Here is a 23,490-nt window from a genome sequence, read left to right as displayed (position 1 = left end):
CTACATAAAAGATGATGTTGTCTTCCGGGGATCCGCCTAAATTGTAGGTCAAAGGCTTGACAACATTATTCAGCCATCTTGAAAGTAGGCTGAAACCATGTCACAACACGATAACAACAATGCAGACGGGCCAATCTGCAACGACAGCAGCCGGGCAGCCCACACTGGCTCTCTAGTGATGCAGAGGAGGGGATAGTTGGCAGAGCAGTGGCAGTAAACATGCCTGGGGCCCGCACTTCACCAAGAAGCAGGAACGAAAGAAAGAAATAAGAGATAGAGAAGAAGAAGGAATAACAGAGACAGAAAAAAAAATCACAACTAGGACTAAATCAAAGACGAGCAAGGAGTGAGAAGAGGAGGAAGACATACAGGGACAAGCTAGGTCCCCCGGCCCACTCTAATGTCTTTCCATTACCCTGTGAACACAACCACGCATGTTGTTTCTGACCAATTAGGCAGGCATAAAGGCAGGGGGCTGGAACTCAGCTGGGGGCTCAGATAGTCTGCTGGTTACATCTAGGCCAGTATATCTCTCTCTCTCTCTCTCTCTCTCTCCCCACTTCTTTCCTATTTAGCAGCAAGGCCAATGAGAGAAGATGGGGGGTAGATGGGGTGGGGACAATTTCATTCGGCACCTAGCAAAGGATGTCAAGCAGAGCCTGCAGCAAACAAGGCCATCCCTGGACCTTTCATCTTCCCCACTTTCTTCATCTGTAGCAAACACACACACACACACCCGCACATACACTAAAGTCATACACTGGCTGAAGCTTGCAAAAGCACGACTGGGCTGAAAGCATGTGTGCTTTGTTGTGAGACTGTGAATGTATGTGGACTTCCAGCATCCTACAACAGAGACCCAGTCAGTCACAAAGGCTGCTTCTCACCCCTCATTCTTTCTTGTTATTATAGAGCTCATAACGTCAGCGAGAGTGTAGATAATGGTGTGAAAGCATGGTCATTAGCCCTTGTTTATTTATGCCTGTCAGTGATGAGCACACCACAGGAAAAAGTGGAGAAAGTTATGGGAAAGGCACAAACTATGAATGATTTTGGACGATTTTGGCCTTATCAAAAAGTCATTGCCCAAGAAGGCAACACAGTGGAACTTATGAGCATCTAGTCAGGAATGAATGTGTGTTTTCTCCAGTAATCACAGGCCTTCAGATGTCAGGATTAAGAGGTATACACACAATGACCCCATTATGTCAGCAGAGCCGTTAACTCAAGATAAATGTGCTTCCAAGGAACTTATTGCAAGATCACAGCATTGGAAGGGGGGGACTGATGTTTGAGAGTGTGGCTGATGAAATCTGAGAAAAGCAGAAATTTACTTTACTCAAGGAAAACACTCGTCCACTGCCAAGAGCGTTGCCAACTCACAGCTCTACACGCTCCTCTGTTCGAGAAGGTGGTCAAAATGTGAACAAAGTTCGGTCCAGGACCTGACGCTCAGCTTTTACTGGCAACTGACGCAACACCCGCGGGCTATAGTAAACAAAGACAAGGGGGAGCCTCGGACAAAGTACAGCAAACTCACAGACTGGTGAGGTCTGCTTTAAAGAATATGGAAGTGCAGGAGCAAACAACAAGAGGGAGTTTCAGGGAAAAACTGGATTTTTATTGTATAACGAGGGAAAACATCTGCAAACTGTTGCACTAGGCCACGTCATCAGGAAAAGAAAAACCTTCAAGCTGTGTGTGTGTGTGTGTGTGTGTGTGTGTGTGTGCAGCACTCCTTCACACACACACAAAATGCAGCATACATACATGAACCCCATTGTTGTTAAATTCTGGACGAATCGTAGGACCTTACTGGCCTACTATACTTAAGGTACTTAAGGCATTTTATTCGTTCAAGATGCAATATAATCCTCCACTGCGCCCCTGACCCACACCAACACACACACGTAGTAAAGCACCCACCAAAATAAACAAATATGCCCGTACAAAGCAGCCTATGTTCATCTTGTAACTCTATCTACAAAGAGTTGTGTATGAATGCACTTGCGCAAGAGGTATGTGCACACACACACACATCTTGAAAAGCGTGCCTCAACAGAGAGACTTACCCTCAAGCTAGTGCCCCTGCCACAAAGGGAAGGCAGGGAGAAAACTGCCGTGAATGCAAAAAGGATGTTAGCTAACATCTCCCACTTTTTCCTCACATCCTTCCTTTTCCTCTCTCCACCTCACCCGATCACTTACTTCCTGCAGTGATTGCCTGGGGGGAAAAGACCTGGTATTGTATAGCTTAATCAGCTTTTATCACCCATTGAAAAAAAAGTGTCTCGGCTAGGCTCTGAAGTGTTTACCTGACATTTCTCTATCTCACTGTTATTCCACGAAACACTAGATTTCCTGGATGCAGCTGCTTTGACCTTTGGGGTCATCTGTCCCACTTGGTTTTTAATTGTGCAGGCAAGAGGTGATGTATTGGCTGAAGGGGACAGAAAATGGGGAATGACTATGACAGAAACAATCAATATCGTAGGTACTAGTAAGCAAGATTTTCATTGGTCAACACCAGGTCAGCATGTAGTCCCTCAAGCGTTGCAGCAGCATGTCCAAACAGAGATGCGCAGCGACCCTCACACTGACATTTTCTGCTTTAAACAGCAAGCATCAAAGCAAGCATCAAATTAGGTGTCTTAGATATACTTTTGTTCAAAATAAAAAAGAAGAAGAAGAATAAGGACTATTTTGCTAAAACAATGCACTTAAATAGACAATGTTACTTGCACTAATAAAGTCATCACCAGCTGTGACCATTTTCTGAATTTGATGCTTTCGGTTAAACATTTGTATTTAATCTGATCACCATAAACAGCATAAATGGTTCAAATGTGCCATAATACAGTGTGTGGGTTTGATAAGCCAAGGCCTTTTATATAAACTTACAATTACTGAGGTTTAGAAGCACATCTGAACAGCTTTAAAGTGTTTGTCGTCATTTTGGGAGTATTTTGTTTTGATAACTACTGAGCTATTGGAAACAACCTTTTGCTCTTTTAATACAACACAGTGGATTAATGGCAGGTACATATAACAAACACTGTAAATTAATATTCAACACTATATCATAGTAGCTTCTGGGCTTCATTTAATGTCACACTTTTTTATTTTTTATTTCTAACCCTAACCCAGACTGAAGACAGATGCAGCAGTCATCAGCTTTCATCAGGAAACTAGTAACGGATATGTGGTTTTAAGAACTAGCAGAATAAATCATTTATGTTTGTGTAAGAACAGATTACTCAGTGAACTTAATTAACCCATAATGTGATAGATTCAACTGTGTGCATTAATGTAATGCTGCACTTTTTCAAGTCACACTAAGTAGTCTTTTTAAATGCATGTCATTGTGACATACAGTGAGTCCTTTTATCATATCCTGCATATGCTCCAGTTTACTTCCTGTAAACGTTGGTGGTTTCACTGCAATGTTCTGTATAATATGAAGAGTTTCAATATCACCGTGGTCATAAATGAGTCTGAACCTGGAAAGAAAAGTCTGCTGTTCTTCTTGATGATGACAGGTTAACGTGAATAACTGTTTGAGAGGGAGAAAGTAGCAGGGAAATAAACAAACGTATGAGGATAATGACTGAGAACTGCACTTAGGTGAAGGTAGAACACCAGGTGGTACACTCATCCCTGCCTTCCACTCATTATTATTGACTGCTTGGAACTTTAACAACCTGGGAAGTTACTCTACTATTGCTATGACTGTGAGTAAGCCCTGGGTAAAACCCACTGAATGCTTACAATGTACATGTAAAATTAGCACAAACAAAGGTCTCAGAAAATAGATCAAAAGGGTCCATTTCTTCTTGTGTGGCAGTAAAGACCTGCATCAATGCCTGGCAGCACTGACAGGCTGATAACATCTGCCGCAGCTGCCATTGACTTGCACAATATATCAATACCCAGCGGGCCCAGCGGCTCACTCCCCCGCATAAACAGACCAAAGACAACGATGGGCTCCTATTCCAAACACCAGCCACTGACATTTGCACAGCATCCACAGAGGAGAGGAAAAGCAGAAATGTTCCAACTCTGTGGGAGCGCTAGGAGAGTGTAAGCCTTTTCTTAAGACTTTGTTCATCTTCCGTTTCTTTCTTCTCGCTCAGCGGGCGGCCATTTTCCTGGCTCCGACTGAAGGTTGTTTGGCACACCTGGTTCGTAGCAGGAGACAGCAGGGGAATGAGGGGTGGAGGGAGGTCACGGTGCTCAGAGCCAGCCAGGAGGCACCGGCTTAACGCAGCATTTTATTCAGACAGACACCCAGCTCACTGGTCATTACTGCTATAAGGGGATTTGAGGTCCGGCTACAAGCTCACCTATTTCTGCGGCTTTGTGTTAGGTTTGTGTGTCCGTGTGTGTGTGTTTGTGTAATGTGGTAGTTGAGTTGTTATAGTACATCCAATTTTGTTGATATTTTCCACAGTTAGTGACACTCCTCGCACTTTAAAAAGGAATACTTTATATGGCACTCTGAAAACAGACAACTCGCCCTTAGGTTCTTTTACAAAAATTGATTTTAACCTAAAGTTCCTGTCGTCCTATCGTGTGTGTCTCAAGAGCAAATAAAATAACATTTTAAACCTGTAACTTTATTGTGTTTTTATTAAGCATCTAAATTTATGGCACAGTGGAAAGGGAGACCATCCTTCAAACTGGAGGAAAACTTTACTAAAATGTCTTTCAGCAACACACAACTGCTCTATGGCTGCTGTTCTTCAGCTGACCTCTGACAGGAGAAATTGGCCGACATAGGTCAGAAACGTATCCCACATAAGAATCTGATTTCTTCCGGCTTTTAAGCATTAAATGATTTAAGATCATAATATTTGGTTTCCCTTTTTTAGAAGCTAAAAACTAAAACAGAAAAAAAGAATGCATACGTTTTTATGTTTTCTGTTTGAACATTAAAGTCATTTTTTACTAAATTTCCCTTCAGCTGTTTATTTAGCTAAAAGATGAAGTAAGCAGATGAGGTGTGTGTTGCTGTTGCTACTGTCGGTAAAGTGAACCAACAAACTGATGATTTAAACAAACAACTTTGTGCACTTTTTGTTAGTTTTACAGATTAAACTTGATTGTGGATTAAACTGTGTTGTGCTTCTTAAGCCTCTGTTTAAAAATCATGTTTTTCCACTAGCACAGGGGGTTTCCAAGATACTGCTTATTATTCTGGATTACACACACACATCCATCTGACCATTAAATAGACTTTCAAAACAGAACAGATGTACCTCATTTGATTGTTGTTAGTCTACACAGTGATGCAGGTGGACTCCAGTACTGGATGGATAAACAGTGACAGCCCTTCCAACTGAAACTGTCAAACTCCAAATTCATCGCCAAGCACCCAGATAATCATCTAGATTAGCCATCAAGTACACACACACACACACGACAAAAAAGCTCTGAAGACTTTTATTGGTCCACTGGAGGAGGCTCTGCCATGAGAGGCTGCAGTGTGTCTGTCCTCTCACTGCAGTACTCTTAGCTGTCAGCTCTACCTCCTCCCCATGTGAATGCATCATATGTTAGAGGACACATCACACAGTGTATTCCAATTTCCTCGAGCAAAAGGCCCTCATTTGACTGCGGCGGCATATCTGTTAAAAATTCAGCGGACGAGGTAAAGAGCAAGTCACTGGCTTTATAGCAGTTGTCTTTTAATGCACACTTCTCCCTTTTGATCTAAGTGATGTTGTGGAGACCAGCAGAAGAGAGAGAGACATGGAGTTCCCATCGCAGATTAGCACAGAGCTCCCCTCATTCTCTGATGTCCTCTTTGCTCTGCAGTTGTTTGTTTGGATGGATGTGCCTACCTCTGCACTCTGCATCTAGTATTTTATGACTGCACTCCAGGTTCTAACCTTAGTGATTGTAAAAGGACATCAGCTACAAAATGTGCAGGCAGAAATGCCCCCTGTTGCTCCAGGCACCACATTTTTGTGGTGCGATCCCTGCTATCCAGCCTCTTATGCCGGAGCCAATGAGGCGGCAACATAGCAATGCAGGCAACTCGGTGAGCCATGACATCACAGAATTACAAATAGGAGGCCGTTTGAAAATGACTCTCATCTTCGTCCTGCTGAGGACTTTTGGAGGAGAATGAACTGTATGCTAGCAGGGCGTTGCTGGAATAGGTAAACAGCACCTTGGCGCCTTTGGCAGTATTTGCTGGTACCCTGGGGGGCCTAGGTAGAGGTGGGCTGCCTTCAAAAATGTGCTTTGTGTGATCGGATCATTGTCCCTTGTTTCACCCTCACTTGGCAGTGGGTGCACATACAGAGGAAGAAGGTGGGGAGTCTGCTTTCTAGTTGTTGGCAGTTGAGAAAAAACGATGCCCATTCACAGTTTGGGCATTGAGGCACTCAGTGGGCTGGACCAGACCCCCTTTTTTGTTGGCTTTGGAGGGGGGATACCCTCTCTCTGCATTCCCTGACAGTGAACAAAAAGACTGCTTTTACAGAGCTGCCACCACAACACAAGCTGAGAGACTGACAACTAAACATTCAGTTTTGTATGATATTTCATGCTTCACAGAAATATACATCAAAACAGCTAAAAAAGAAATCATCAAAACATGTTAGTCGTGTCAGTTTTATTGTTACAGTTACTCCCTGTTTTACATCTGTAAACCTGGACAAAGCACAGGCTCGCAATATGTCAGCCTGTGCTGGCAGCATGAATGTGAGCCTCCAGGAGAAAGAGAAGCCGCCTGGAACGCTGCCAGCAGGTTTGAGACAGTGGAAACTGTAGCAACAACAATAGCAAACCACAAAAACGCACACCAGGCTATGGACATGGACAGAGAAGCATGCGATGTAAGTAAGCAGGGCCTGTCTGCTTTTCAACGCGCTGACAAAAAGGACTACACAATTAATATTCCGCAACGCCAATTTGGGCGAGGAGGGGCGTGGTGGAAAATAACTTTTCCTCAGACAACTATGACCTGAAGGCAAGAACTTTGCCGAGATCAGCTAAACAGACCAGGCAAGCAAAGTCACATTGACATTCACTTGAAAGAGCATCAAAAGGAGAAGCTATGAGTCAGTGAGAGCTGAGTGCACGAAGGCAAATAACCCTCTCCGTCCTCTCAGTTGTCATGTAGCACATCACCTCTAGGTATGAAAGGCATGTGAGCAGCGTGAGAGGGTGACAGCAGGCTGGAAGTGAGAGTGACAACAGGACTTATCCATGTCACATGCCAAGGCTGAAACCCATCTGCACATTGCTGGCCAATGGCTTCCCTGCTACACCCCCCGTCCCCCCCCTCACCAGCCTCGCCTGCCTTGAGTGGGTACAGATGTGTGATCCACAGACGCTCCCACTCTGGAGCCCTTATGGGCCCACAGGTTTTAACAAAGGCTGGCACACAGCTTTGAAGAGCTCCTGGCCAAAGTGTCACCGCACACAGTCGCATCATTTGCAGGCGATTGTGTTAGGGTGATAGAGGTGCTGCAGCTAAACGCAGGACATTTTATCACTCAGAATGACCTGAAGGAACGCAGTTTGACAGCTCATATAGCACAAGTATGGCAGTCTGATCAATCATATGATTACACGCGACAAAGGCAAATTATCAGAATACACTTTACTAAGATTATTGTACAAACACAATGACGTTATAAGAAGAAAAACACGGAACATCCGGCAGTCCCGCTCAACAAACACATTTATTTTGCAGTGTTAAAATTCTCCCGTGGACAGATTATGAAAAGTTAAATCACACTGTTTCTTCTGAACACAACTTTTCTGTTCTTATTCTGATTGTTTACAGAATCTTAGACTTCATGTAATCTGAGCTACAGACAGCAGAAAACATTCAAGTTATCTTTAGTCCTGACACTGTTCTCCAAAGGCGCTGTGTAAATTTAGACAACTGATATGATTGAGAGGGATTTAGTTTGCCTGTTTGACAGGAGCTTGGCAAACAACTGTCCCACTGCTTCCATAGACGGATCGTCTGTATTGTCAGAGAAATCCAGAGGAAAAAAAAAAAATCTGATTCAACAATGGAAATATAATTACTTCTTTCAAGTGTGCATGCCTGTTTTTAATATCTGAATAAGGCAGACTGCTATTTATCTGCTGTGTTTGTCAGTTATGTTTTGACAGCATGAACACACTGGGAGCGTTCAAAAGACCAACTGAAACTTGCTCTATGAAGCCACAGAAACATTAAAAAAACGACTTATCCACTATTTTGTGGAGAAAGTGGAGTGATGTCAGATGACTGACATTGATGACTGATTATTTGATCAATGTGGTAGATTAGACATGTTCAAATTTCACAACATTTGTCCTGGATTCACCCCCAAATATGCCTACTTCCTGTTTTTTTTTTCTCTTCACAACCAGATTATCATTGTACTCCCACATAACCCTTGAGGCTACTTTAAGTCAACTGTCCAACCCCTGTAGAAACATTTAACTGCCACGATCCCCCTGCGGGCTCCCTGTCACATCCTTACCTCTTTGACTTTCTCCCGGCGCTCGTTGGTCTTGGGGTCGCTCGGCTTGCCGTTGTCTCTCCCCAGCGGGGGTTTGAGCAGACACGTCTTGAACTTGTTGTAACTGAACGTATCCGAGTTGCCACCGTGGTCAGAGGAGGTCGCTTTCTGCGAGACGGACTCCGTTTTCGACCTGAGCAGAGTCAAGTCCTCCTGCGCTTTGCCCCCGGCCAGCCGCTCCTCGGTCGCCTCATGAGAGACGGACGGTTTGCGGCTCAGACTTTTCAGCTTGGTGCTGGTCTCTCCCTTGGCCGAGGTCATGCCCCGCGGGTGCTCCTGCTCCTTGGGTCTTTTTAAGTGCTCCCTGGCATCGTTCTCGGACCCGGAGCCAACAGTGACTGGCTGGGTCTCTGTCTTGGACAGAAAAATGCGTTTTAGTCGGACCGAGTCGGGCAAAAAGAAAAGGGCCCCAAAACACAGTGTTACCAAACCCGAGAGAAAGAGCAGAAACACGAATTTCTGGGACAGCCGCAGACCCATGCCCGATGCCGACACACCGGGCAACTTTCGGAAAACCATTGAAACTTTTCTTGAGACGATGCCTTACAGTATTTTCTCCGACACCACACAGTGTTTGGACAGTCTCCACTCTCTACTGTGCAGCTTCTCTGCTGCCTTGACTCATGTGTAAAAACTAGATATGCGGGATTTTAAACACACCCCCGTGACACTTACAGAGAAGCATAAACAGCCTGCCAGAGCTGCCTTTATCTCGCTATCGATTGGATCTGCATAAGCGAAGGTTAGGCCTGCCTACATCAACAATTTACCAATCATTTGGCAACACAACTCCGGAGCTGTAGGGGTTTATCTACATAACGCAATCACGCACATCAATAGACTGCAGGATTTGGGTTTAAAAATGTAAATCATAAAAACAGCACAGGGCTTCGGGGCTGATAGATAAATGGCACTGGCGTTTACTGAAGCACTAAGCTATATTCAAGAATAACAGGATTACTATCGCATACGCCGGGCTAACAAATAAATGCACTTTTATAAGAGATGAACAAACGTCTCGCAGTCTGTCAGGCCTGTGAACAAAGTTGTGTCTCGATGCATTATTCCACGCCGTGCAAATCGTCAATAACACATTGCCCTACGGTGCAAAACCTCAAGCGTGCAGCAGAGCATCTTTTCCTTGTCTCCGTTTATAGCGAGCCACGTTGCTGCATTACAAGCTCCCGAAATCACATTTAAAACCATAAGCCGTTTTGATTGCATCTATCCTGTGCAGCTGGCGGACTGTAACGCGTGTATATTCATGTCGCCTATCTGTCAATCGCGCTCCTCCAGAAAAGCCTCCGTTTCCCCCTGTTTGCACTGGCGTCAACACGCCGGGCGAAACAAATCGCTGGATGACATGAAAGAAGGCGGGTTTTGTCCCGTGCGAAGTTATCCTAGCCCCTGATCCGAATCCATAGAATAAACAAATCCACCGTCCAGTCCGCCGGTTTCCAACAAAGACCGCTGTCGTTGCTCCGGTACCCGCCGCCGTCCGCCCGTCTGCCTGCCTGCCGTGTCTCGCTCTCTCGCCTGTAGCGCGCACTTGTGTCGCTGTGCCGTGGACGTCCGCTTGCGTAAAAACAGCGAGAGGAGAGGGCTGGAAATGTAACATATAGTGCAGGCAGGGCGAGGAGGGGGGAGACGAAACGGTACGCTGCTCGACAATCCAGTGAGCTGGTCGGGTTTCTTGACGGAAATTCACGGCGGCTTATCAAAACACAGTTAAGCGGTTTGGACAAAAGAAGAGAGGTCTGAATGGCTCTGTATACTGTTAGAAAAACCATCCACACCCCCGAGGAAAATGAGCTTGTTTAATCCTGGTAAAGCTTTTAGAAGAGGAAAGATATATCTGCTACAGATGTCTCAACAGTCCACAGGAATTAGATCAGCAACACATTGAGCTAAAAATAAAGAAAGCGCTATTTTTCATTGCAGCCCACCGTACAAGATTGCGTTCGTTTTTTGGTTGATTTTCAAGACTCCAACGTCTAGTGGTGAAACCAGTGGGTGGGGAAACTCACCCAATGAAAAGTGACATTCATTCATTCAATTTATTCATTCAATATATTCATGTTATTTATTCTGACTTAAGTTATCACATTTCTCTTTTGTTAGCCTCTTAAGCACCAGTTTGTGCCTCTCACATATTAATCGTTTTCTATGTGGGAATTCGGAATTGAGTTAACATTACATTTAAGCTAACGATAGCTAAGAATCGGTTCCGTATATTTGAAGAGCCCAGCAGGTCGTTTGACAACGTTTAGCCCCGTTTTGAAGACATTTTCCAATTCCTTAAGACTCTTCTATTAAGCTTAAACAAAAATGATTCAGTGTGATGTACATTAAGAAGATTTTTAACAGGTTTCCCTCATTGTAACTCCTGATTAGCCAAACTAATTTGGTAGCCGGAAGTGATGCATCTCCCTGCTTGTCTTGTTTACTGTTGGGTTCTTCTACCTATTCTTGAGTATTTCAATTTACAGGATAATTTATGTATATAAATGTCATTTTTCATAATTCTGCTCATAAGCATTGTTTGGCTGAAAGAAATAGTCACCACACTGGAAATGGGTTAAAAATCCTTTTTATGTGCAGCAGGCGGGCTAAAAGTCTCTCAGCAATCTGGAAATGTTTTAAAAACAGCAGTAAGTGTTGTCTAAACACCGACAGGGGTTTTAAAGTTTGGATTCTTTGGGTTCTTTCAGAAAAAGAAAACGCAAAAGTCTGAACTGTAAAAATGAATGTTTAATGAGTGGCATAAACTGGGGCTAGATGCTAACGAAGGCCTACAGAGGCTCCACAGAGGGATTGCACTATTGTGAAGACCACAATATATACTGTATTTCCTTGTGCTAATTGTGACTGATTCATTTTCTTTGCATTTGGGTGATTGGACTTGTGTTGTTGCAAACCTCCACACTGACTTGACCTCATCTAAAGCTCTTTCCTGTTTCCTTATGACAACAAAATAAACTAGAAACTGTATTTTCTCTATACTTTACCATAATGCTTCTTTCTCTTCTACATGTTACTCACAGAATAGATTCATAGACGGATCTTCTGACATGCAAGCTTTGCTGTTTCAAATCCATTTCCATGATTGATCGATCTCCATCTGCTGATGAAGACCTGGAAAAAGATGCTTGATTTCACGTTTTGTTGCTCGAATCCAACATTGTGAATCAAGGCTATTTATCATTATTTGAATTTGTCTTGTATGCATCCTATGACTGAGGTGTGTTGTTGCACAGGAAGTTTAGAAAAGTCTGTTTACATAATGTTTACATAAGCAAGATAGAAGCAAAATTGTAAACACAGTGTTTTCTCTGGATTAAATAAGATAGATGGGCCCATAAGTTAGGCCATTACTGAAAAGCCTGCACAGCATTATTCAACAGTGAGGAAATAAAGGTCTGTTCAGTTTCAATATTGGTCTTTAATTACAGGGCAGAACTCCACCCCCATACCCAAAGGTCTCAGTTGGTCCTTGGAGACCAGGTGGGTTATTGTCATTCTGCAGTCCAAAAGTTGCCTCAGGATATCCTTACAATCAATGAATTCAATGTAGACCATCAGTGTCATTGACATTCCTGACAATGTCTGATGAACTCCTAATGAACCTTAAGTACAGATCTTCCTCCCTCTTGTCTCCTTCTCTGTTGTTGGAAGAGGAATTTCAATATGAAAACGGATGTTTTTCTTCCTTCCAGGCAAAAAAAAGTTAAGACCAGAATTTGAACATTTCCTGTGAAAGCTAATGTCTGAACAAGTATAAGCACTTAACATCTGACACGTGAAACTCCTCAGGCTCTTTTTTTAGCCATTGTTAGGTGCATATGGTGGGACGAGCTCATTTTTAAGGTAATTTGTACTGCGTTTGACCCCACATTTTCACTGTTAAGCCATTTCCCTCAGCCCTAATTGAGACAGACTGGTCGTCTGTAATTTACAGAACATAAGGGGGAAAGAAGACAGAACTGTTGAATTAGCCTTTTTTATTTTGTGATCCAAGAGCATTTCCTCTGAGAGTAGGTAAATCTATGAAGCATTTTGTGGGCTTTATCACTGACAAAAGGACAGTTTGTAGTCAGAGAGGGGGGCTTTGTGATGGCTCAGCGTCTGCGTATAATGAGGCTTGAATCTTTTTTGTCACTCACTGTCACTTTGACACAGTTTATGCACTAAAACATACACTCAGTGGCCACTTTATTAAGTACACCTGCACAATGTAATGCAATGTATGATGCCCATTGGTGGTGGTGTTGTACTGGACTGCATTACATTCAGAGGTGTTTCTAATATTCTACCGCTTGATATAAAGTAGTGCAGTACAGCTATGACCTCAATAATAAAAATATAATTGAATTTACACACACTGTCGTCAAAAGATGCATTACAGATTTTGTAAAGGTAGAGTTCATGAGCTGTTGTATTGGATTATGTTAGATTGAGCCACTGAGTGTAAATGTTGCACGGCTCCTGAAAATAGGCATACCATTAACGTAAACATTGAGGCATTTTAGAGAAATTTTACCTCATGGATTATTCATGTGTTTATGCTGATTCCCACAAAATGAAATACAAACTGCTGCCTTTTTAAAGCAACTTAATAGACATATCAAGTCAGTGTTTCTCAAAAGGCCAAGTTATACATGAGTGCAGTCTTTGAGCTTGCATGAAGCTGCACCAGCCTGTGACAGCATAGTTTATCACAAGGATAGATGAGCAAGGCAATACAGTCTCACCACTACCAACAGGCAAGGGTAAAACCAAAGCACAGACATTTTTCACCGAAAATAAATGGTTTATATACGTAAATGGCACCAGCAAAAGTCATTCCTTTCATGGTTTGCATTCACTCTCACCACTGAAACTAACTGCTGTTGTCCCAATGCAGTATGCAATTTCACAGCAGAAATGTCATTCGTCGTGACTGTTGGCTCTTCATAATGCTGCACTGGCACAATACACACACACACACACACACACACACACACTCAGCATCCTCATCAGCTCGGTGCTGAACATACTGGCATCCTGATCCTCCATGTACAAACATAATGGAGAGGCATGGAGAGGGAAATCTGGCACTGCATGCAAAGATGTTTGCATGTGGTAACATCCCTCAGCTGGGCTTTGTTATCAGACTGACTCATGGTTTATCAGTAGGGATGCATTTCCACAAACAGAATACATTAGGGAATAGAAGCAATGGTTTTCTGCCCACTTTTCTACTCTTAATTGGCGTGTGATAATGATCACAGAAGAGATGTTCTATAAGAAAGTATTTTTCAGTCTGAGGGCAGAGTGAAAAACAACAAGAATAGTTTATTTACAGTCTACAGTGTAATCACAGACAATTAGGATTTGTCCAACAAATACAAAACGAGCACTGAGTCTCTAAAAGTATGCGGGACATGGACTAAAACAGCTGACTGTCTTTAAAACAATGTCTGCAGAGGGTCACAGACTGTTATATGTCCTGTGATCCATAAGCATTTCTGCTCTTGTATTCAAAAATTCAATCCCCAACCCACACTGATGTTTTATTCATCAAACGAGATGCCAATGAAAAAGTCCATCTCTGTGTTCTGCTCATTCCAATACATCAAACAGCAGGCAGAGATGTATTGGCCCGTGCCAGCGTGTCTGGATTAATAATGTCACCATGCCCGCTATTTGTTTCTCTAAGCACCACCGCAAAGCTTTCCCTGACATTGGGAATCATGGCCCGGCAGGACGCTTGATGTCGAGCCATAAATATCAGGGATAGCTTTTTGGGACGGGGTGCTGACCCTGGTGCATGATCTATATGTACAAGTCCTGACAAAGCACACTGTAGATGGGGACCCCACTGTAACCCTCCATGAATTCTGGGTCACCTGACAAGATGTGACACAGGCACCTCAAACCTGATGCGTCTGATGTTGGATCACCTCATCTTATTACAGGGTGGTTTGTTGAAGCTGTGTTTCTCCTGCAGTGATGGAAGAAGTCACTTAAGTTCCTTTAAGTTCCTTTACTTAAGTAAAAGTAGTAACACCACAATATGAAATATACTCTATTATTATTATTATTATTGCTGATGCCTTAACATAAAAGCAGCATTTGAATGTTGTAACTAAATCTGCAAAATAAGTAGTAAACGCAGCTGTCAAATAAATGTAGTGGAGTAAAAAAAGTACAATATTTCTCTGTGAAATGTTGAGTAGAAGCATAAAGTAGCATAAAATGGAAATACTGAAGTAAAGTACAGGTTCCTTAAAGCAAATGTACTGCATGTGCACTACTTTTCTTCTTGTGTGCACAATTCTTCTACAAAGAAGTGCGTCTAAACTGGCATGATACAATCCTCGTGTCTCTCCTCAACATAAATAGAATACAGCTCAGATCAACCATCAGTGCAAATAGTATCAGCGGAACAATAAACTCAGCATTATTGCCTTGCTGCAGTTATATTTGTCAGCTCCTTTTATAGACAAGACAAACGGCGAACCGCTGTGTGAATGCGGCCCTCGAGTGACCCGTCTCCGCCAGATTCATAATCAAAACATTTCCTGTTGTGTAACTAAATATTTTCAAAGCGCGTTAGTCGACGCTAAAAAATCAGAACATTCACTTGTGAGGAATATCAATGCAGTGGTTCAGGGTTTTTATTGCCTAAAACACAACAATTAGCCATACATTAGAGGGGGTATATGGGCCATGTAAATGAGAGTGAATGCAATAGCAAACACACCATTAAGCTGATGGAATGGGGCCACAGAAAGCCTGATTCCCTCCCCAACACACCGATTAAACATGCCAGTATGCTTTCATTGCACTAACCATTCCTAAAGTGAAATTGCAAGTGAAAAAGTAGAAGCTTGTTTAGTGATGACAGCACTTGTTAAGGAGCTGTGGAAGTTTATGGCTACACAGTGCCATCCACTGGTGTTTTAATGCATTGCAAGCAGAGCCCTGAGACGACGTCGAGGCTGAATTTAGGCTAGTGTGAAATTCAATCATTTGCACCAGCATAAAAACTGATTACATTTCAGATTGACTATGCACAGATGCTGCACTAAAAGACTTCCACAAAAGTTGGCAAATAACCACAAAACCCTCCGTTCCTCCGTGTACTCAGAGATGACTGAGGGTCCGACGGCTCTAATATTCAAAACAAACAGCATCATTATATGTAAAGGGCAGCCACTCTAAATATTAAACAGCGATCAGGAGAAAATAAACAGAAGAGCCCTCACGCAAACAAGACCAATTTAACCGGCTCCATCGTGGTGGGAGCCTGAACCCAGTTGACAAACGAGTGAGACCCAGTGATTTTAACTACAGCAAAACAGAAATGAGTAAACACTCTGACCAATCCATTTGAAAAGCTTTCAGGCCCATTTCACACTCCACATGTACATTTGCAGCACCGGGGATAGCTAATACATATTTGGCATGAGTTTAATGTGTGTTTATTCAACTGTAAAAAGGACCTGTGAAGTCAGAGTCACTTACAGTGTGTACTTGTTTTCCCCCATTTGTTATAAATTCTGTTTGCAGCTTCAGATTAATTCACAAGGGTAGCATTGCACATTGCAACATGTCTTACTACAAAATCTGGTTTGAGCAAAGATTAGATGAGATAAGACAGAACTTATTTCTTCCTAAAGTAAAGTTTTTGTGTCAAAGATACTCAGTATAAATAGTAAAATTAAACCAACTCTATAACATATTGCAATCCAATACAAAACCTCCACAAAGTGCAGCCTCAATCAAAAATTACCATAGAGCTGAATCAAGTCTTTTCGGACACATTCTCCAGAAAAACTGATTTACAATACTTTAGAGGAAGTATTTATTGCAGTGCTGTTGTATTGGGTTACATGTCAGTACACTGTGCAGGTGTTGTTGGAGTCCACCTCTGCTTTGTACAGTATTCCTTGCAGCATTTGTTCCCCAGTAAAGAGGATCGGGATCCCCCCAGGGATCGCAAGTTCACACTGATGGGTCACAAGGACATATTTCTACTACACAAAGTTAGATTAATATTATCACACTTTTCTCAGATCTTTTTGTTTGCAAATGACTGGTAATTTTAGATGTTTCTATCCATAAAAAATAAATAACAACTCTTTGGTTGAGCTCCTCACAACTGGTAGACATCTGACATTATTGTGGGTCAAAAAGGTTTGCGACCGTTGCTTAAAGTAATGACCAGCTCAGCTGAATAGATTGACATTTTGGGAAATATACTGCAGACAATTATCTTAGCTTAGCATAAAGGGGGACACAGCTAGTCTGGCTCTGTCTAAAGGTTACAAAATACACCTACTAGCAGCTAAAGCTCATCAACTAACACATTATATCTTGTTTGTTTAATCTGAAGAAAAACTGAAGCATTAAAATGGTTTTACGGACTATTTCTTGGCCGGATGCAGTGACTTCCCGAAGCTAAGCTAATCGGCAGGTGGCGGTAACCTCATATTTACTACACAGACAAGAGAGTGGTACTGATCTTATCATCTAACATGTTGAACTATTCCTTTATTCTGGACTAAACATGGCAACTTGAGTTGGAAACTAGAGAGACATAGTAAGACATAGTAAGGCAATATATATACACATATATAAAATGATGGCATTTGAAGACAAAACAAATTTGTTATATTCAGGTGAGCTCTGTTGTTGTGCTGTACTGCACCCTGTGAACCACATAATATCAGTGATATCATGGACTCATGGATGGGACAAAATCTTCTCTCACATACACAACATAGCTATTGTTTGCTTGTAATGTTGGTGATCTGGGAATTTAAGCTTATTCTTACTGTTAATTCCTCTGGATGAATATCAGTTAAATGCCTACAAATGCAAATATAAAGAGGATTTTTTTTAGGCCAACAACAATTCCAGTAATTAGAATTTCAAATTAGACTCCTCAGATGTTAAATTAACTTGGCCACCCAGATGCTCTGCTAGAAAACGATATAACGCAACAACTGCCAACAATTAACAAGAGTGAATATTATAAATAGAGCATATCCATTCTGGAAACATTGCAGGGGGAAACGTGGATGTCAGGCCAAGCTGGTTAAGGAGTCATTGTTATTTTCCATTTCAACAGAAACAGAAGCAGAATAAACAAACTCAGTCAGAGTGGCCACAGCTTCTCTGGATATCTCACGTTCTTCATGCAAACTGTAGCGCTGCCAAGTCCAGTAATGCCATTACACTTTAACAGGGCAGACAGCTCATTCTGAGTTTATTAGACTCGACTTAGACTTGGACTTAACAAAGTATCCAATTATAAAATGTCTTCCAGATACATAAATCCAACTTTTCCCATCACATTTTAACTTTTGGGACTCCTTCTCTTTTTTCAGTTTTATTTTAAATACACTGTGCAGTGTTCTACCTTCTGGCCAAAAAAGGTTATTGCAGGTAGTTTAAGCAACTTTGTTGATCATGCAAGGAAGTTGTTCGCACTTGCCCCAACCTTAAATGACTGCTCAAGGACAAATCAGCAGGGGAAGATACCTGCTAATGTATTGTACTTTACAGTACAGTGTTTCCATTTTATGCTACTTTATACTACCACTACATTTAGTCTGTACTTACAAACTCAAGTACATAAAATACAATGCACTGTTATAAAGTAAATCAAACCACCCAACAGTATTTAAAAGTATATTTACCCCATGGAAGGATTACTGAATGGGCCTACTGAGCACAGGCCCAGGGTCCAAGGGGCCCCTCAGCCAGAGCCTCTGTATGTATGTATGTGTCTATATCTATATTTATACATTTTGAACCAACAGCAACACCTGAGAGTTCTGGCTCACGTGCAAAATGTCAAAACCTACATAACGAATGCAAATGATGCGACTACAACAATACCGCATCAGAATCAGAATCAGATTTTACATACAAAACATATGATTAACAAATACAACAGGGCGCTTACACAATAAACGCATCAAAAATTATAATCCAATAACACAATAGGTATGAACCCGGTGAAACAGTATGAAAGGGGCCATCTGAATGCAGGCTTTTTACTTGTAACACACCGTATTTTTACACTGTGACGTTGCTACTTTTACTGAAGTAAAGGATTTGAATACTTCTTCCAACATTGCCAATATCTAAACTTGCATGTAGTCCTCAGACTGAAGGATGTGAAATGCATGAAGTCACTTGTATTAATATAAGTAGTTATTTGGCCGAAGAAAAGATACATCTTTCTGAAATCATGAGACACGGACACAGCGTTGCTATAAAGTAAAACTTTAATTTGGTATATGGTATCTGACGTAGTTTCATTTCTGGTTGTTAGTTTTACTGGTCATTACAGGAATGGAATGCTGAAAGCTAAAGATTAATCAAGAAGAAAGTGCACACTTGTTATCTTTCAGATTCTGATTTGTACATTATTATAATAAATTTCTAATACATGTTTTATATATATATATATATATATATATATATATATTCCCATTCATGTGTATATAAAATAAAAAAACTCTTAATTATTGCAAAATTAAAATTTGCAAACTGTAATTGACTGACACATAAATTCAACAAACACATGAGAACAAGAAGAAGAAGAAAACAAAACAAATATGAATAAAAGGGAAACATAATCCACTCTTTCATCAAGTCATAGCATGGCAGTCACTAGGATTTAAAATCCCAGCTTGTCTGCTTTAGACTAAAAACACCAAACCCATCCCTGTTTGTAAGGCCCATCAGAGAGTACATTCCTTTTTCCCTATGATGTGTCACCTGATAACCATGCACAATGTGTACACTACATTAAAGCCACTTATTGCTCTCTCTAACATCGGTGTTTTGAGATAAAGATACAGCTTTGTTAAAGTGCTCGGTGTGGTGGAGTACAAGAAGGGTTGGATGAGGCAAACTGGAGAACGATGAGGTAAACGAGGGGGGAAAACAGTCTTTGGGTGGTGGAGTAATGACACTGCAGGGTCATTATGTTGATGACATGCACGTGTGTCACACTGTGATTACTGCCTTGGACAGTACTTGTCTAATGTTCATCAGCAATGTAACCTGAAGCCTTGCACTGCTAGGCTGGTCAAATCTTACAGTATTAAAGGAACATACCAGTGTTTTTCCACATTTTAGCCCCAGTTTATCAAAGCATACTGTAGTGTTTCCTTCCTACTTTTCTGGCTACCATTTATTTCCATTCATTTTATTGCTGCAGTTTCAAAGGATGGGTTTTCCAAAGTTTATCTCAACAAATACAAATACAGTTTTTGGTCGCTGTAATTGTTCCTCCTGTTCATACTGGCCCTTAAAAGATCCCTTCTTTAAGCAATTTTAAAGTAAGAGACAGGGGACAAAAACAGTCCTCATTTGATACAAAAATGCATCCCAGTGTGCCACAGAAGACAATATGAGTCTTCAACAGTCCGAGTTAAACCAATAAAGTGGGTATCTTCCAGTGCTACAGTATTTTTAGTACATAGCTGAGCTGAGGGATAGCAACACAAAGGGGGATTTCGTACTAAAAAGACTTTAACTTTGGAAGACACCTACTTGGTTTGTTAAACTCAAGACTGCTAAAGCCTCATTATCTTCAGCTAAACTTAAGAATGCCTTTTCACACACAATGAGGACTGTGGATTTTGTCCACCATCACTTACACTGCAACCGCTTTAGGATGGGATCTCTACAATATGAACAGGAGACACAAATACAGAAACCAAAAACGGTTTCAATGTACATACCAACAGTATTGTTTTAAGGTAGACTTTAATAGAGACCTATCCTTCAAGTTGATTTGATGAATATGCGATGTAACAGAGCTAAAAGCTAACCTGATGTTCATGGTAATGGATCTGAAGCAAGTTTAAAATCTTTACAATATCTGTTATGCTCCAGTGAATGAATGGAAAGTAATGGCTGCCTGGAAAAACAACAAACAAAAATCATGCAACCCCTGATGCCTTCAACTTACTTTTCCCAGTGGAACAATCTAACTTTAGGAACACAGAATTTGAACATAAATGTTACTGATTATAGTTTAATTCGGTCTCTTTCTACTCGAGCCTGAACTCCACATTTCAAAGTTTGGATGACAAATGCCTCTGGAGTGTGGTTAAAGGGTAAACATGAGATGGTAAAAAACCCACAGTGAAGCCTAAAAACTTCTGTAAAGCACATGGAGTGATGTCATGCACATGAATCCAGATAAAGCACTTAACAATAAAAGCAAGTGACTTAGATATCCCTGTAAATCAAAAAGTCATTGTATAATAAAGCAGTTAAACAGATAATGCAAATACATTTTATAATAAAGCAAATAAAAAAGTTAAAGCTGAAGCGAATGCTGGTGAGGCAACAGTGCTGACATTGTAATTCAGTCCAACACATTCAATGATAACAACTGCTACGACTTAAAACAATTCAGCGCTGCAGACAATCTTAAATTAAGAACAAGCATTCATTTGAAGACACAAGTGATTTAAAATGTAAAGGTTTTTGTTTGCTTTGTGCAAAAATGATGTGGATATGACATTATAATATTTGAATAAAATTAAATAGGTTCTTCTATAGGCTGTATGGCTTCAGATTAAGATCTTCTGCACCAAACATTTCCCTCCAAGCAGTGTGAAAATGTTTGCCCAAAAAGACGCATTTGGTACGAAAAGGAAAAGTATGAACATTGTGGGGTTTCTTTCTTTTTAACAAATGAAAAAGTCTTTGGAATAACGTGAAGTAATCAGGGATGTGATAAATGAAAATAGGAGGATTTTGGCTTCCCTCTACTTGATCACATCACCAAGTTATGTTGACTCATCTATTCATTTTGATATGAAAAACACAGCATGTGTAAAGAGCATGGTGCATATTCTCTCTGAGAGATACCCTGCTTAGCATTCAGACAGTTACATGTATTCACAAGTGGGAGTACGGTAAGAAATGCATTACTTGCTGCAACCTTCCTGAAACCTACTTATCAGTCTCTGCAGAGCAGTTAAGGGTAAAGACAGTAACAAACTGCCGCTAAATGGAAGCCAAATTCATAGAGCATCTGAGAAATGGTCCCAACAGCACCGCATTAGGAGACCATTCACAGATGGAGAGAAACCGTTCTCAGGGCTTCTGTAGCAGCAGTTTATAAACCATTTTAGAACCTCATAAATGCTGCATAGAAATATCGCTGTCCTTTAAGCAACGATTAAAGGAGGATTTAAGGATGGGGAAGAATGCCGCATGTCATTTGGCTTGTCAATTCTGGGTTTTAAACAGCCCTTCTCTCTTTGACCCCGTCCTTGTTGACATTTACAGCAGACTTCTCTGTCACACACACAGACAGGAAAGGAAAGGAAATTCAATTTGTCCGAGACAGGAAAATGAGATGCTTCAAGGTTTGACCCTCCCATCTCTCAGCTGCAATTATCCTTTTAGAAATTGGGATGCAGGAAAAGTGTTGGGCAAAAAGAGGGACCAAACACACTCGACAACAGCACACTCATATTTGCACATACATACACCCATGGATTTACACGAATGCATGTGTGTACAGGTAAAATATCCTCTTATACTCGCTACAGTAACCACAGAAAGCCATTTACAGATTCTTAAGAGAAGAAGAGTCAGGTTCTCCTGCTCGTTCCCCTCGGCTGTAATGTGAGCCTTGTGGATGTAAGAGGATCAGGAAGGATTCAATGGTCACTAACACCTAGAAAACAGCCAGAAAAAAGTGGAACAGTGACTCACTCAGCCCACTTCAGAGAAGGACTGTGTTTCAATGTTCTTTGGTTGGCCTGTACGGAGAAACTACACTCTTATCGTGAGAATAGACTTGGGTGAAAGAATACTTGTGAGTTTACGATCTAATTGTTATTGGCTGTGGCACTTTGCTAACTAATAACATGGTATGTTTTTCAATAAGATGTTCAAATGGATATGAATCAGCAAATCATATCAACGACTTAAATGATTTGTGTCATAATCCAATTCACTGTGTTTTACACTGGCTATCATACACACTGTACAACAATATACAGTACAGTAGAGAATGACTTACAGTGTAAACAAAACACAAGAGTATGCTGTCGTGCCTCCAGATACCTTTTGCACACACAGTTTGCACATCTGAGCACTGTTGCTCAGATGTGCAAACTGTTTAAGTGACTGTTTATTTTAATGCCCGTGTCTGATTTTAGCTTTGACTCGCAGAGGTTTGCCTCAATGTGTTGCATGTTTACAAGATTACAAGACTTCTGTTTTAAAGGATATTCATAAATATTGTCAATAATTTACATATTTTACACATCTATCTATACTGCATAGAATTGTACTTTTTTTTTGCCATGGCATGCCTACAGATCTTAGATTTGAAGAAGGGTGTGGAAGGATTCCTGTACATACTAACCTTCACTTTTCATGCCCTGTAATAAGCTGAACAGTGACGTAGGATACAAATGCTTCTTGTAAAGGCCAGTAAACAAATTGAAGAATGCAAATAGATAGGCATGTCAAAGAAAGTGAAGATTGATTATTATCTGATATATTAAAATGATAATTAGATGGGCACTTGTTCATTACAAGATTATTAAGAGAGACATCTACTCTAACAACTCGACCCCTACGTGAGTGAGTTTTAAAGGGTGTTTCTAAGGTTGAGGTAAAACACAAAACATCTACACAGAAATGTGACATGACGACATGTGATTTAACTTCAGAAGACTTGGATGGGGAATCAAGCACGATCACTGACATCAAAACATCTGTGCTGCATCACTGTCTGTCTCACAAGCTTCCCAAACACACACCATTCTCATTTCCCCTTGTAGTTCAGAAACCCCTTACACAACGAGGAATTTTTCAAGTCCAAGAAACTCCCTCCACAGCCATAGGACAAGGCCGCAGGTCTGTAAGCACGACTATAAAGAACTGTGTTCATGTTTATTTACACAGTGATAAA

At 41.2% G+C, this 23,490-nt stretch overlaps 1 protein-coding gene across 1 annotated transcript in view; it reads right to left on the bottom strand.

Moving 5' to 3' along the window:
- LOC139289890 (mannosyl-oligosaccharide 1,2-alpha-mannosidase IA) overlaps window positions 1-9,117 on the bottom strand; it is a 178,958-nt gene extending 169,841 nt beyond the window's left edge. Inside the window, exon 1 of the mRNA XM_070911550.1 lies at window positions 8,496-9,117. Within this exon, the coding sequence (XP_070767651.1) occupies window positions 8,496-9,053 (558 nt within the window). The 5' untranslated portion in view covers window positions 9,054-9,117. The remainder of the gene's footprint in view (window positions 1-8,495) is intronic.
- Between the last annotated feature and the right edge of the window lie 14,373 nt (window positions 9,118-23,490).

The sequence above is a fragment of the Enoplosus armatus genome, chromosome 9, assembly GCF_043641665.1.
Source record: "Enoplosus armatus isolate fEnoArm2 chromosome 9, fEnoArm2.hap1, whole genome shotgun sequence".
In the NCBI taxonomy this organism is placed as follows: domain Eukaryota; kingdom Metazoa; phylum Chordata; class Actinopteri; order Centrarchiformes; family Enoplosidae; genus Enoplosus; species Enoplosus armatus.
The sequence above is the reverse complement of the archived record's forward strand: the minus strand, read 5'-3'. Positions and strand labels throughout refer to the sequence as shown.